The 16,229-nt window shown below is 43.4% G+C and overlaps 1 protein-coding gene and 1 long non-coding RNA gene across 3 annotated transcripts; one reads left to right on the forward strand and one right to left on the reverse strand.

Annotated features, from left to right (window-relative positions):
• Positions 1-1,634: 1,634 nt before the first annotated feature.
• On the reverse strand, positions 1,635-4,654 carry LOC121848534. Its single transcript, XR_006084926.1, has 2 exons — positions 4,496-4,654; positions 1,635-2,066 (listed from the first exon to the last, which is right to left on the reverse strand). It is a non-coding gene; the product is annotated as an uncharacterized LOC121848534 (long non-coding RNA).
• Positions 4,655-4,882: 228 nt separating this feature from the next.
• calm2a (calmodulin 2a (phosphorylase kinase, delta)) lies at positions 4,883-14,344 on the forward strand. Of its 2 annotated transcripts, none has more exons than XM_042332917.1 (6): positions 4,883-4,909; positions 8,317-8,347; positions 9,505-9,648; positions 9,802-9,908; positions 10,013-10,148; positions 13,663-14,344. In XM_042332917.1, the coding sequence occupies exons 3-6, from the start codon at positions 9,579-9,581 to the stop codon at positions 13,689-13,691; spliced, it is 342 nt and encodes a 113-aa protein (XP_042188851.1). In that variant the 5' UTR covers positions 4,883-4,909; positions 8,317-8,347; positions 9,505-9,578; the 3' UTR covers positions 13,692-14,344. The 2 variants fall into 2 exon arrangements, with proteins under 2 accessions (XP_042188851.1, XP_042188849.1); XM_042332915.1 differs by lacking the exon at positions 4,883-4,909 and adding an exon at positions 5,153-5,256.
• Positions 14,345-16,229: the final 1,885 nt, after the last annotated feature.

The following is a 16,229-nucleotide window of genomic DNA, read 5'->3' on the forward strand; positions in this document are numbered from 1 at the left end:
TGCTGGAGATGGGTTGGAGGAGGGAGGGAGGGGGATAGAGTACACACACACACACAAAAGCTTTGTCTGGTTCTCTTCCCAGTCCTTGGGGAGGGAGGGAAGGTACCTCTCTACACAGGGGCTCTGCCTGTCTCTTTGTGTACATAATCTGAGAAGAGGAAGATGTGAAATGGATGCATTCCGTCTCTCCCCTGTGCACAGTGCAGCAGAGCTCTACAGTACAACACCCCCCACCCCCACATATCCCCAACCCCTTACCGTGTCTCTCCCCTGTGCACAGTGCAGCAGAGCTCTATAGCACAACACCCCCCCCACCCCCACATATCCCCAACAGCTTACTGTGTCTCTCCCTTGGATAAAACACTGTAAAGCACAATTCCACCCCCTCCCCAAATCTCTCTTCCAACGCATGGTGCAGGAATCGACCAGGGCATGTGTTCCTCTTGCTGGAAGGGGGTGGTGTTGGTTTGGGGGGGGGGGGGGGGGGTGTTGTATTATAGTTGTGTGACCTCCAAGCCCAGCTCATGGTGCAGTAAACGCTGTGTGTGATCGTGTGTATGATACGCTTCTCCTCCCATCATTGCTGCAGGGGGTTAGGTTTTCTCTCCTTGCTGATGAGACTGAGGGAAGGGACGGGTAAGTGGGGGCACACGGTTTCCACCCCCCCCCCCCCCCCGCACACACAGTCTGTAGCACTTCTGCTCTCGGAAAAAACTCCTGATCCACGAAAGTCCCGAGTGTTTTCACACCAGCCGAGACTTTCCCCTCGGCTCTGCGCATGTGTTGCCGTTTCCACCCCTCTGGTTACTGCATTGCACCACTGACTCACACCATCCCAACAACTTCACAAAGCAAACCAGAGAGAGAGAGAGACAGCGAGAGAGAGACAGACAGAGAGACAGACAGAGAGAGAGACAGAGAGAGAGAGACAGACAGAGAGAGAGACAGACAGAGAGAGAGACAGACAGAGAGAGAGAGACAGACAGAGAGAGAGAGAGACAGACAGAGAGAGAGACAGACAGAGAGACAGACAGACAGACAGACAGAGAGAGACAGACAGAGAGAGAGAGAGAGAGACAGAGAGAGAGAGAGACAGACAGAGAGGGAGAGACAGAGAGGAGAGAGAGACACAGAGAGAGAGAGAGAGAGAGAGAGAGAGAGAGACATAGAGAGAGACAGAGTTCATTCCTGAGTTCAAAAAATACATATCTATACACACACACTGTATTTACGAGTCAACCCCCACCCACACACAAAAAAAATGAGTAAACCAACTCAAATGAACACTTTTGGGGGCCTCCTGTCCTCATGACACCCCTCTCGTGATTCGACATTTTTCAGTTTTTTTGCTTCGACTCCGAATGTAAATAAATGATCGATGAAATCGATAAAGCGACAATGGAAGGACCGGTCTCGTTTGAACTCTAAAATAAAAAAAGAATCACAAGCCATCCCTCCTCACCCACTTTGCTCAAATGCAGCCCACACTGAGTTAAGCATTTTTGTTGGGTGTGTGTTTATCACACACATCCCCCCCCAAAAAAGCAATTTATCTTATTCGCTACCCATCTTAAATGAAGCCAGTGTACAGATTGCAAATATTTTCTATGCTGGAAATCCAGTGCACACAGGTCTTTTGAAGAGCATATAGACGTTTAATAGATCAAACAGTTGTGACAGGGTATGGTTGTTATAGTCTCTTGAAGCAAACTAATAAATAAGACAGCCATTTGATTTTCAGCGTTGCCTATAGTGTTCCCTTGCAGAATCATGAGGCGAAGAGATTATTAGTCAGTCCACTTCATCGGTGACTCCGAAGGGTATATATTAAATGGTCGGAATTTAAATTAATGTTGTCTGACTTTGGCTGAATGCAAAGTAACTCTCGACATTGTTATTACAGCAAAATCGGTTCAATGGTACAGCACTTTTCCAGCCACCCAGTATCTGGTTTGCTTTAGCAAAAAAAAGGGGGAAAGACTTGGTCAGGAAACAATTGCTCTGTGAGACTAAATCAATCAGCAGACGAAGAACGAATCCAAACCACACGAGGCGTCCGGGGATAACTTAAGACAAAAAAAGTCTAGGTCAGCTCTCATCAGTTTAATTATTCATGAACGTACATACAATACCTTACTTCAGATAATTGAAAGGAAGAACAAAAGATCTGATGGCACAAAACAGTTTTTTTTATTGGGGTGGTGAGAGGCGGGGTTGTTTTGAGGAATTTCATTCAAAGACGGAGCAACTAGTGAGAGCAGGGAAATACCTTTCTCAAAACAGTAGTTGCACAGCCTGAAAAGCAAAAGGGTCGTTTCTGTCATTTTTTTCTGGATCATTTGTCAAGAACTTAACTTTGCCCAATTTAAAGTACATCTAAGCTGACGGTTGTAAAATAAATGAAACTATTACGTACAACCGCGGCCTTTAAATCGTTGAAGACGCTCTCAATATTGAGGCATTTCCCATCTAAATTCAATATCTATCAAAATAGTAAGTTTTATAACTACAATCTAACACCCACAAAGAATCAGGAATAATGCATTTCTGAAATCTATTTTGCATAATGTAGGCATCATTTAATATAATGAGCGTCTTCCGATGTCTTGGGACAGTTCTATTAAACGATCAGGGTTTGTTGGCTTTAATAATGATTTAAAAGTTCAAATGCGGTTATCGGAAGCAAGTACGTTTTCATGTCTCTACCAGTAATAAAGTACTAAGCATTATATTTCTCACATCCTAATTCTTCTTCTCGTGAATTCTAATATAGTCGTATCCAATGCAAACAAAAATGGGTAAGAGTGTACCTTCTCAAAATCTATATTACCCCCTCTCCCAAAAAAGTTAACATTTTTGGTCCAGAAACAAGCATGTGCATTGTACCTACCCATTGCAACGGATCAACTCTGAAATAGTTGTGCTTAAAAGCATAGTCATGGTATGTATAGCTGTTCAATTGGATGGATATATCTTCTAGTGACAAGTCTCAATTCTCTGTGAAACTACTCCCTTAAAACATGCTGACTGCAGTGACAGACGAGCACGTGTTATAAAGGAATGGATAAAAGAAATAAATGTCCATCTGTTTCAGATTCCTGGGGAATACTAATAGGAGACGTTAATTTTTTTTAAAAAAAAGTTGATGTTAGCCATAATTTTGCTGCAAACACACTTAGAAACTTAGGCCCACCGTTTGCAGTGTAAACATCGGATACTTCACTTTTAAAACGTTTTGAGGCATTTATTTTAAATGTTCTAATTACGCAGAAGTGTGTTTCCACATATATAAAAAAAACCTCTGAAGCAATTTTGAAATATCACTGGGGAAAAGTATCACAACGTGGCGCCCACCGCTAACAGGATAACGATAATAATAATCCCTCCAAAAAAAACCCAAAACAATAATAAATTGGTCATTTTCAATCTACAACTGTTTGTGGGACATTGCTGTGCGCAATCGGCTGCCGCGTTCGCCCACAAATATACAGTCAATTCACTTTACAGTGTGTTCTGTGAAGCGCTTTGGGACGTCCTCCCGACGTGAAAAGCGCTATATCAAATGCAAGGATTATTATTATTATTATTATTAGGAGTGCGCCAAAGTAAATGCGACTTGACCGAATGGGGGAAGAGTGCGAAGTTGCCGCACAAGTCCTGCATTGACCCAACAGACGCAGAGAATAATAAATGCATGTGCTTCAAATCAATGCCAAACACACGCACAACCCCCAAACGCTACAACAAGACCAGGACTTGCAACGCCAACACATTTATGATTACGGACCTTTCGATATGAAATCCCCCCCACCCACCACCCCACCCCACCCCACCCAACACGGTAAATGCACGGGCAACCGAAGAGATATCAATCAAACCAGACCCAACAAGACACAGGTATCGGCCAAAACACGAACAACAACAACAACAACAAATACAGTCAATTCACTTTACGGTGCTGTGTTCTGTGAAGCGCTTTGGGACGTCCTCCCGACGTGAAAAGCGCTATGTCAAATGCAAAGGACTATTATTATTATTATCATTACTATTATAACAACACAGTAACAAGCGAGCTGCCGCTTTGATCAGACACCACCACCACCACCAGCAGCAGCAGCAGCACTCGATCGCGCACGTGTTTTTTTTTCCACCCCCCACCACCGCAAAAAAAAAGTTTTAAAACCAGATATGAGAGACGAAAAAAAAGGGCGGAACACAAGTCAAGTGTTTTTCCCTTCCACTCCCCCACACACACACACAGTGCTGGGAAACTACTGAGTGAGATGAACGAGTGAGTGAGTCTGTAATAACAACGACGACGACGACGACGGCTCAATACACTGCGGCGTGTGGGTCTGAGAGACGGTTCCCTCCTCCTCCTCCTCTGCCCTCCGCCATGTTGGTCCAAACGTTGCACTGCGCCGCGCAGCAGCACAAGCTTTATACACACACACACGCAGCTACCGTCTCTCTCTCTCTCTCTCTCTCTGCCTACCTTCCTTCCTTCCTTCCTCCCTCCCTCCATTTCTCTATCTCTCTCTCCCCCTTATCTCGCCGCGTTACTATCGCAACGGGGCCCGGGGCGGGCAGCGGGCGGGCGGGCGGCCCCGAGCCGTCGCTAAGCGACCCGACCGCCGCCATCTTTGTTTTGACGCATTGCAGGTACCGCCCGGCCAATCAGCGGCGGGCGGCGGCCGTGCGCGTGCGCGTGCGGGCGCGGGCGGGGCGCGGCGGGCGCGCGGAGAGGGAGGGAGGGAGGGGCGGGAGTTCCAACCGCCGCCGCGCGCGCGCCCGCGCGGGAAAGGCTTTGCCCCCTCCGCGCGACAAAAAAAATAGTTCGTCCCCCCCCCCCCCGTGCACCGCTGGAGATGGAAGAGGTGACGGCGGCGGCGGGTGAGGTGGTGATTAGGTCTGTTCCTGAATGGAGGACGGAGGGGAGGGGGGGGGGAGCGAGCCGCGGGGAAGGCTCTTTAAAGATTTGATCGCGATGCTGTGGTGGTGGTGGTAACCGGTGATGGTGGTGATGGGGAACCCCTGTGAGGAGGGAGGGAGGGAGCGGCGGTTGGTTGGTTGGAGGGGAACGCTCCGGTGGGTCGGGCCAAGCGGAGGGATACAGGGCGGAGGGGGAGGGGAGTTAAGCAGCTGCCGCGCGCGGGCTGTTTATAGTCAGTGGCGGCTCCGCGGCGACAGAGCGAGTGACCGGACTGTGAGCAACGGACGCACATACACACACACACCCCCAACCCACCCACTATGGTGAGTCTCTCTCTCATATCTCTCTCTCTCTCTCTCTAACTCGTATTCTTTCTCGTCTCTTTTCCTCGTGGATTTTTTTTTTTTTTGGGGGGGTTGGTGGTGGGGTTTTTTTTTAAAAAAAAGAAACACGAAGGAGTAGTGAGTGAGAGGGAAGGAAAGGAAGGACCTGAGACGAACAAAGAAAGAAATTATTTTTTCCCCCCCCTCTTCTTTACCTCATAAACCGTCGCAGACGGGGGGGTTGTTTTTTTTTCCCCCCCTCCCGTGAGGGGAGAGGGGGGGAATTCCCACCATTTTCTTTTTAAAAAAAAACTACTAACCCGTTCTTTTCCTCTCACCATAACGACGCTCCCCCCCCCCACCACCCTCCTTCCTCCTTCATCCTCCTCTCCCTCTCCCTCACCTCCTCTTCGTCAAAACCGGACGGCGGAGACGGAGCTCTTAAGTCGGTCGGTTAACTTCGTCGTCGTCCCCACCCGCACCGCACCCCCTCCCTCCCTCTCTCTCGTGTAATGATGGAGGAGGAGGAAGAGGAGCAGAAACTGCTGCAATATGTCGTTACTGGATGCGACTTGTGCGGGCGGTGGGTGGGTGGGTGGGTGGGGAGGGAGGGAGGAGGATGGAGGAGGGTAAAGTGGCCCGACTCGGCCCCGGCCGATCGGTCAGTCAAAGTCCCCCTCTCTCCCTCTCTCCCTCATGTTGAGCAAATGGCTCCGGGTGTGTGGAGCGAAGTGTCTGTCGTTGGCTGATGGCGGTTCGAACGCTCTCTCTCTCTCTCTCTCTCTTTTTTAAAAAAAAACGCACCTTTTCCTCGCGGTGAGACCACGGTTTGGGGTCGCGTTGCTCTCTCGGCGCGCGGGGCGGGGTGTGCGGCGCGTGTTTTTTTTTTGGGGGGGTTGGGGGGGGAGAGAGAGAGAGGGGGTGGGGGGGAGGGGCGAGGCTGCCGTCGGGGGTTCCCGGGTGGAGGGTGGGGGGTGGTCGCCGCCTTCCCGCGGCGGTGATGGCGGCGGCGCCTGTGACCGTTTATGAAGCGCGAGCGCCGCGCCCTTAACCGCTCTCTCTCTCTCTCTCCCGCCCTACCAACAGCGCTCCCCCCTCCCCATCACCCCCTCCCCATCACCTTACTTTTATTATCTCTCTTTTTTTGTTCTCTCTCCCCCCCCACCCACCCACACACCCTTTTCCCCCCCGCTATCTGCCCTCCCCGCCAAACCCACCCCACCCCACGACGGTATCGTGAACTCTTTTCTGCTCCTCTCCTTCCCCCCCCCCCCACACACACAACCCACCCACCTCCCTCCCCGACACCACCGGCCGCGCTATTTCATCTTTAAAAAATGTCTTCACTCCCTTTGCAGAATGCATTGCGTCCGGCTGTGCGCCTTCGGGGAGGGGGCGTTTTTTTTTTGGACCCATTTTGTGTGTGGTGGGGGGGGTGTGGGAGGAAGAGAGGAGGGAAATGGCTGCTTTGAACCATTGCATTTTTGGGGGGGATGAGGTGGGGAACGTCGTCTGGGAAAAGTAATTGCCCACCTTTTGTCTTTTTTTTTCCCCCCCCCAGAAATAAATCTCTCTTCTTTCCCCCCACCACCACCGCCGCCGCCACCACACACACAAAGTAACACGTTAACTATAGCGTTTCTGGTTTGTTTTATGAGCTGAGTTTCTTGTCTGCATGGGGTTGGTGGTGTGTGTGTGGGGGGGGGGACGAATTTGCTGGCTGGGTCTGCGAACATTGGTTTCAACCTTTTTGGGGGAGAGTACTGCCTTTTTTGGGGGGGGAGGGGGGGAGGTGAAAAGACACGCTGAACAGCTGTGCTGGAAGGCTGGGGCAAAGGGGAGGGGGTGTAACTGGTGCGAGTGGGGTGGCGAAAGGGAGAGACTTCCTGCTGCCGTGCAAAGTGCGGATGTAGCAAGAAAAGGGCTGGGTTGTGGGGCGAGTTGGACTCGGGGCGGAATTGGGGGCGGAGGTGTCGTTCAGAAGAAATGTGAGGCAACGAGTGATGCTTGTAGAGAGTTTCACCCAACTCGTGTCTTGAACCCGACTCCTCTCTTCCCCCCCCCCCCCCCCCCCCGTATTTTGTTACGGGGGCTTTAGCATTCATTAGATTGTGATTGCGAACGAACGGCTTCCTATATTGTAGCTGGTGGGGATACCGTCTGATTTTATTTTGTCGTGTGGAAGGGTAAGGTAGAAGTGGGGCATAGCATCTGTGGTGGGTAAAGGGAAGGTTAAAGGTTGCACAGAGATCCACCCATTGCTGAGAAATGAATTGTCATCTTTTTGGAATTCAGAGCCCCTCCTTTGCTCCCTGGTTAGTAGCTTTCCCACATTTTTGGCTCCACTGAATTTTGTTTCTAATTTATAGCCACTCTGATTCCAAATGGTGATTTCAAAATTGTCAGGAAATTTTGAAGAAAATGAATTGTGTCCATTTGGTCACCCATCTTGTGCAAATGTATCTTGCAATTTGCTTTAATGTGGAAGGCCTCTATGCTGCTGTTTGACTTTTTTTACTATGTACCATGAACTGACAACCTTTTACTTTTAAATAAGTGCTAAAAGCGATTATGGCCTTCTGAATAGCCTTATTTGGTGACATTTCAATTCTGGGGCGGCACATCCTGTTAGGATATTACATTTGAGTCCCATATTTAAGATACTTCACATTATAGTCTCTTGATATATTAAGCTGATCATATATTTGCTATGTGCAGTTTGCTGATTCAGCAGTTCACTTAATGGAATTCCTCATGAAGGTGACAAATCCATGTTTTGGATCCTTCAGAAATTGTATATTGCACATTAAAATGTTAAAGTAACCTGCATAGCATGTGCAAGTGACCTTTCTGTATGATGCATTATATTTCTGGTCTCATGAATTACTGGCACTTAATTAACTGTTCAACATAGAGATATACTGTCCCACCTACCGTGTTTGTGCTGATTCTCTAAAAGCTCCAGCCCCATTTACCTCATGACTTTCTAAATTAATACATGAGCTTCTGATGATGCACTTCCTGTGTATGGTTTAATATGTTATACAATTTTCTCTTTAGGCTGATCAACTAACAGAAGAGCAGATTGCTGGTAAGTAAACTAAATTGTAAACTTTTTAATTTTAGGATTAAGGATAAGGGCATAAACCTTATTTGCTGTTCATTTATCTTGGGTGGGGCTTATGGTTCAGTTTTTGGAGTTTTTGCTGGTGTGGCTAAATAAAGTAAGTTAACAGTTGTAAACAAAATTGGTTATGTATCTTAATACTGAAGTTTGTGGTCTTCACAAGATTTTTTTGAAGGTTCAAATAGGTTTTGATTGTTGTCTGTTTGCTGTGCAAATTGGAACTTAAATTGAATGTCTTAATTGAAATGAAATTTATGTGGTGAAACTACAATTATTCTAGTAAGTGTAATGGAAGTTACTAATTTTACCATATTTGTTTTTGAAAATATAAATTTACTCACTAAGTCAATCACTCTTATGAAGTTTGTTGTATAGACTTGCAAATCACTCTTGAATACCGATCTGAATATTCAGAATAGCACAATAAGTGAAATATTATGGAAATTTTTCCCTACTCATGCAGGTGCGTTTTGAGATTAATATACCCTGTTGATCAGATGCTATCATAGTGCAGTTGAGGAAAGGTTTTATTCTGTGTAAGGGTGAAATAATATGCTTGTATCTTTCAGCAAAGAGGCAAAGGTACACCTGAGCCAGTCATATAAAGCCATATTGCTATAGTGCTCAGATCTGTTTTTAATGTCCCTATTTTCATACTTTCGGCTCTAGCAGGCCATTTGGTGGTCTTTATAGTCTCTTACTGTGCCTGTATTTGAGTTAATGGATAGTCCGTCATAACTGCCTAATTGAACTCACCTAAGTTGTAAGCTCCTGTTCTAGGCTTCGCATTGGGAGATTTGAATCACAAATTTTGGTCAAATCATGTCGTTTTGACTGCTGGTTTAGTTGAAAGCAATATTTAAATTAGGGTTAACTTTTGCTTTTATGCTTGTTAGATGTGACTTGTAGCTAGTTTCTGTTCAGAAGTTTGTGGATAGTTACGTGATGCATTAAGGCTGCGCAAGTGATTGTTTCAGTTGACTTATGTAACATTGTAAGTAAAATGTACTTGTTTTTCTAATGTTGCAGATTGTACAAATGTCACTTAGGTGTGGATATGCATTGTGACTATGTGCTGTGTTTTACTGGCTTCTTATTGATTGTGCCTTTTCCAATTACAGAATTCAAAGAGGCCTTCTCTCTGTTTGACAAAGATGGGGATGGTACCATAACTACAAAGGAGCTTGGGACAGTCATGAGGTCACTAGGACAGAACCCAACTGAGGCAGAACTACAGGATATGATCAATGAGGTTGATGCTGATGGTAAGTGTGTAAGTCCTGTAACACTTTCAGCAAACTAATAAATAAAAACAGAGAAATCTATTGCACAGAAGGAGGTCATTCAGCCATCAAGCCCATGCTGTCTCGTGGAAGGAAGTGGGATTTGTTTTTTACCTACTTTAATTTCTTTGGCAGGAAATGGAACAATTGACTTTCCAGAATTCTTGACAATGATGGCAAGGAAAATGAAGGACACAGATAGTGAGGAAGAAATTAGAGAAGCATTCCGAGTGTTTGATAAGGTATTGAAGCAAAACATGACAATATGCATGCATTCTATTAATGTTTCACTGTTATCTACAGAAAGTAAAATGTTTCATATGCCACCAAATATTTTCCTTTCTAGGATGGTAATGGTTACATCAGTGCTGCAGAACTCCGTCATGTAATGACAAACCTCGGAGAAAAGCTGACAGATGAAGAAGTCGATGAAATGATCAGAGAAGCAGATATTGATGGTGATGGTCAAGTGAACTATGAAGGTAGGTTTTGTTTATGCCATTTCCTTAACAAAATGTCTGGACCCATGAGAACTCAACATGAGAGATTTTCTATATTAAAAAAAATTGTTATGGCTTTGGTCAAATGTAACCAAATGACTGCACTCAATTGAACTGCCATTTTGTGAAGGTAGATCTCTTGTTTGTGGCTTCCTGTATTCCACATCAAGCAATCCACTTGCAGTATATGTGGGTCACTTTTTGTTAGACACAGTGTAGTGCTTTAGCTAACCAGAGATCTACAGTCATAGAATACCGTGTCATGGAATGCGTAAAAGGCCAAATGCGTAAGTCTTTGTGAACTGCAGTTCTGAACACTTGCAATCTCTCCAGCATTATACACCTCCAATTCATGTTAAGAGAGGGACTATGTATCAGTTACTTTGTATAGAAAGTGTAATAGAAGCAAAATTTGTGTGGGTACAAAGAGAATAATTTATTAGGACATTTTGCTTTTGTGAGATATTTAGTATGATACCTTATAAGCCCAGTTAAGTAATTGTGTTTCGTGAAGGTAACCATGCAATAATTTTTGGTTAAATATAGTTCTTGAGTAATTTGGTATTTGAGTAGTATTAAATCTAAATAACTAATTTGCCATTTTCCCCTTACCGTGTAAAGGGAAGGCACCTATGAACCTGTGTTGCATCACTGCACCTGGGAGACAAATTATCACTGATTTCTCCGATTGTTTCGGTAGCTGGGAAACTTGAATTTTTTTTTATTTGCTAACCACATTTTCTGTACCTTAACCAATTTAAATAGTTGTAGAGATGAGTGTAACTATCATTCTTACCCAGCTTCAGCTTCAAATTCGATGCCCTTCCATTACCTGGTAGGTTTAGCCCTAATATTGAGGAAGGCCCAGTTTTGGGTCACTATATCTAGAATATGGCCACTTTCCCTAAAGCCTGTTAAACTATTGCAAGCATTGTGCAGGCCAATGCTATCTGATATAAGCTAGATTCATACATGTATTGTAAACCAACATCACTAATATGGTAATGCTTTCTGAGATGTTTTGAGAAGTTGCAGTCTTCATTCTGTGTCTAATGGATGTGGTGTCAGTTGACTTAATTACTACTATTTTGTAACAATAGAACTGTGTCCAGGTCAGATATGGAGTAAATAATGTAACTGATTCCCGCTTAGTTGTGATCAACCAGCAAGCATGTTGATGGCATATTTATTGACCTAGTCCTTGGTTGGTGGTAAATCATTAACTCCAAAGCCATTAAATATTGCCACTTTTATGGCCTGGATTCAGTTCATTAGAATTGCTTCAAACAGAAATAGTTCTATAAATCCTTGTGCTCCTTTTGACAAGCGTACCATTACATTCCAGGGTGGATACCACAGCCTGGAGAAACAAACTGCAGTTGAAAGTTGTGGTTTGACTCCTGGCTATTGGATCTCAGTCCTGATAACTTAACCAGTAGTCGTGCTGACTGCATAGCTTACCAGCAGCTAAAGTACTGTACTGTACCACTGGAGGCACTTCTCTGCTGCTGCCTGCACTATTAAAATTATACTGCAGACACTTGGAAATGCTCTTTACTTGCTATCTAAGTAAATGTTTTTTTAACTGGAATCTAGTAGAAAAAAAAATTCTAGTAGTTTTTATTAAATTGGTTTGATTCTTGAAATGCTACTGACTGGTTGGTTTTTCCCTGGGAGCTGCCAGGCAGCATTTGTAGCTGTCACCTGATACTCCTCTTTAAACCAATGGTGGAGTTTGTGCATTGGTGCATGGAATCCTTTGAAAAAGAGCATCAATGCTTGGCTTAAAAACAAATTGAGCCACGCATCCCAGCTTGATTTCAGTGCCCAGAAAATAGTTCCAAATGACGTCTTAAGCTCCAAGTGCCCTTTATTATTATTGTAGGATTTCCACACAAATAATTAGCATGGATTCAGCTGCTCAAGGAATCTGCAAGTTTATGTAACCACTTCTATTTCAATGAATTCTATAATGCATCAAATTACCTGTCAACATTATTTTTAGGATGGAGGTAAGGTTAAAGCTCAAGTTCATAACCTAGACTTAAACTCAAGTGCAGTACTGTAATTTGTGCTGCACCACCATGATGTTGTAACCACCAGCATTTTCAAAGTATATACATTATCTGTTTGTAGTTTACTACAACAGCTTGAATTATATAGCCCCTTCACTCGGGGCAGTGTTCCAGAGCACTTTAATGTTTAGCAGCATTGTGATGTTGCTTGACAAAACAATGAGGTGGTGGTTCACACCAAAACCTAGTTTTGCTGGCCTGACAATACCATGTGCAGTTTCTGGATTTGTTTTCTACAAGGGCCGCTCGTATGCTTAAAAGGAACATTAAATTAATTCATTTTTTAAAAAAAAATTGACTTTGCTTCATTGTTGAGGTTGTGTAATCACACTTGCGCTTTGGCATAGTATCTTTCAAGTCAGGAAGATTTCTTGAAGCGCTTCACATGCTATACTGTAAGGTGTGGTGACTGTTTTGGGGGCAAACATATTTGTTTTATCTGAATTCTCTCATACCGTTCCAAGTGTCTACTTCGGTTTATTATTTATGATTTTGGGGATCACAAAAATTACAGTACTGCACCTGAGTTCTGTTGCACATGGTGTTTGGTTACCAATGCATCATTTTTTCACTTAGTTATTTTGAAAACTGCATGATTATTATACTGGCAACTGAGTAGATACATTTACTGCGAGTGTACTGCTTAAAATAGCAGCATGCTGATAGCTGAGTTGGCAAAAGCAAGGCCCAGAGCAATACTAGGACATAGGCTTGCAAAAGCCTGAATGGTCTCTTACATTTATCACAATTCACTGTTTCACAACTTTAGTTTGTAGTGTGGGTAAACTTAGTGTCTAATCCGCACCTGTGTTTTGCACAAACAGCAATTCTTTTGGATCGGGGGAGAGAGATTGGCCAAGGTGCCAGGTGGCTGCTTTTCAAATTTGAATGGTGGAACATCCATCGGAACAGTTTAATCAGCAAATTGGTGTCTCATAATTGCAGTGCTGCACCCGAGTATGAAGCGAGGTTGAATTGTGCTCCTGATATGGAGCTTTACCTCGTCTTTCTGACCAAGTGGTTTAAGCATTGATGCTAAAGTAGGGGGGTGTTCTAAATAGCCTTGGTGATGGTGGGAGATTTTCTGGCTCCTGAATGCCTCCTGCCCTGTGACACCTGCTGTAAATAGTGCATCAGTGCAAGAAAGCAGAGCTGGATCGGACTGATGTTCTTTATGTAGAAAGGTGTTGGTGGCTCGTTAGTGCTTTTTGAACTTAACTATGTTTTTGAGAGAGAAGTTTTAATTTTGAATGTAAGCTTTTTTCATCTAGAGAATTTTGACCTGGATAAATATACCTGTATTGTGCCAGTTAGGAATATGCTCCCCATGTATATAGTAATTGGAGGTGGGTATGTTTGATGGGATTGGAGTTTAATTAATTTTATTTTCCATGTGTAACATTTCAATTTTCTCTTCACAGAGTTCGTACAAATGATGACTGCAAAGTGAAGACCTTGTACAGAGCGTTTTAATTTTCTTGTATAAAACAAACATTGTTTATTTGCCTTTCCTTTGTTTGTAATTTATCTGTAAAATGTTTCTCTCCCTGCCCCACCTGTCTAAAACATTATGCATGTATAGTGGGTAGAGTTACAGTCCTTTCATGTTACTTTTCTTCAATATCTTATTGTCATTGTTTTCTTTTGCATTTGAGACGAGACTTTTGGTAACAAAGTTGCATGTGGCTTTATCTTGAAGTGCATCCAAGCTCTTCTACACATTCAAAGCTACATAAGGACTTGTGGTTTGACAAGGGATCATCTGGGTAATGCCTGCTGTGAGGAAGCTGGCTGTCGAGTATCAGCATGTCTCATGTTGCTGTTTAAATGCAGAGTTAATAACTCTGTGGAATAAGGACAGAAAGCTTAAAAATTTCTCAGCATTGCACTATAGCAAAACGGGTGTATCATCCAGGTACTCGTACACTAATTTTTTTTGTATTTGCAGTTCCATTCAAGGAAGCATTCTTGTTTTCTTACCATGCTCTTTCTGCGTTTTCTTTAGCCACTTGGTTCTTTCTGAAATCTGCTTTGGCACAGATGTGCCTAAAATCCATTCCAAGTTGTATATTTTTTTCCAATAAAACTACAATTTACCCAAAAGCTGATGTGGTTGATCCTGTACTTGTCTTGGTATCTGTGTACCAAGGTGATGGAGATTTGCAATAAACTTATTGTGAGCAGTATCTGAAACGATTTTAGTGTCTGCCAATCCCTTCATGCTGCCAACAGCTACAGATTCCCTGTGCTCAACAGGACAGTTAAACTAGTAAAGATTCAAAAGAACTCAGGCATGTTACTGTAGCCATTTATAATACATTAACATTTTACAAATGAAATTGTATTTGAGCTTCTAACTTGAGGCTTGTGTTCTTTGGAGAGCTCTATTATAGTTGGTCCATGTTGAATTACTTGACTTCTAGTCCGTAAATCCATAGTCAACACAAAGGCTAATTTTGAGAACAACAAAATTACATTTGTATAGAGCCTTTCATGTCAGGAGGACGTCCCAAGCCGCTGGAAATGGCAAGTGAAACACAAAACACTTTAAATATAAGTTTTTTTTAACTGCTGCACTTGGGCAATATGGATCCTCAAGCCATTTACAGAAGATGGATAGTAAAATATTAATCCTAAGAGTTCTTGGTTGCATACCACAGCCATAATACAGTTAGAACAAACTATCCTTTTGATAGGAATGTACTAGCTTCCTGTTGCATGTAGGAGGAGGGTCTAAAACCAATTTACTTGCTGCTTGGCCACAGTTGGCAATGTGCTGCTGTTGGGTGATGCATTTTTTTATTGATATTTAACCCAATATTTTAATTGTAGAGTTTGCCCAATATTAACAGTCGAGACTGGGAACAAAAGTTGGCAGTTATAGCAACCTTCTCGCTCGTCATTGTTTTGGGTATTTGAATGTTTTGCTCTAACTCTTAACAAATGCTCCAAATTCCATTCCCATAGTGACATTTCTTTCACTTGGATAATAAACTTCCATAATTGTTGTGGAATGTGAAACTTCCAGTACTCTAACTGGCATTTGTGCTCCAATATTTATTTGTTTCTAGAGGGCGCTGAGTTGGTTGAATGATCATTAGCAGAAAGGGGATATGGATTGTTTAAAATCTGTCAGCTTGGCTGAGTTGGTAGTAATGATCTCAGCAACTTAGATTATGAGTTCACTTTTGAATTCACGTAGTCTGTCTATGTTGACACTAATGAGCCATGTTTTGGAGGCATTAAACAGGTCCTGTCTGTTCAGGTGGATGTTCAGATCTCATGGCACTATTTGAAGTGATGAGGGAGTTTCTGTCCGTGTCCTAGCCAAAAATTATCTAAATAAAATTGGTCTTTCGCTCCCACGGATTCGGTGAAGCCCAAAGACTTCTGTTTTCCAGGCATTTCGGATTTCAAAAGTACATTTTTGGAATACTAAATAATTCCCACTGTTGGTTAGAACACTTGTCTCACAAGCGAGAGGACCTGGGTTCAATTTCTCGGTGGAGCAAAACCTTAGGCAAGTTTCCTTACTTCACACACCTGTTCTTATTTAGTAGTAAGTAGGAACCCAGTTGTTTGTCGATGGGTGGATCGCTTTCTGGGAGTAATATTCCCTCCAAATAATAATTTGGTCACTCAATCTACAACTTTGTGGGACACTGCTGTGTGCAATTGACTTGCGATTCATCCACAAAATATGGAGTGATGGTGCTATTGGTGAGAACTGTCCAACTTAGAACATTATGGGATATAGTACATGGGTAGTTCGGGACATATGGTCTATTTTTTGGTCTAGCATTTATTATTCAAGGCTGTGGGACATTGCTGTACTTAAATTGGCTGAGTTTACCGAAACAATAAATTCTGCTATGCTTCAACGCATTCTGACGTCAAAGGTGCTTCTAATCTAATTTAAGGATTAAAATAAATTTGGGTATATCCCCGTCAAAAAAGAACTAAGTGAAGGAATTTGATGCAAGGAATT

Source organism: Callorhinchus milii, unplaced genomic scaffold (genome assembly GCF_018977255.1).
Source record: "Callorhinchus milii isolate IMCB2004 unplaced genomic scaffold, IMCB_Cmil_1.0 Scaffold3, whole genome shotgun sequence".
In the NCBI taxonomy this organism is placed as follows: domain Eukaryota; kingdom Metazoa; phylum Chordata; class Chondrichthyes; order Chimaeriformes; family Callorhinchidae; genus Callorhinchus; species Callorhinchus milii.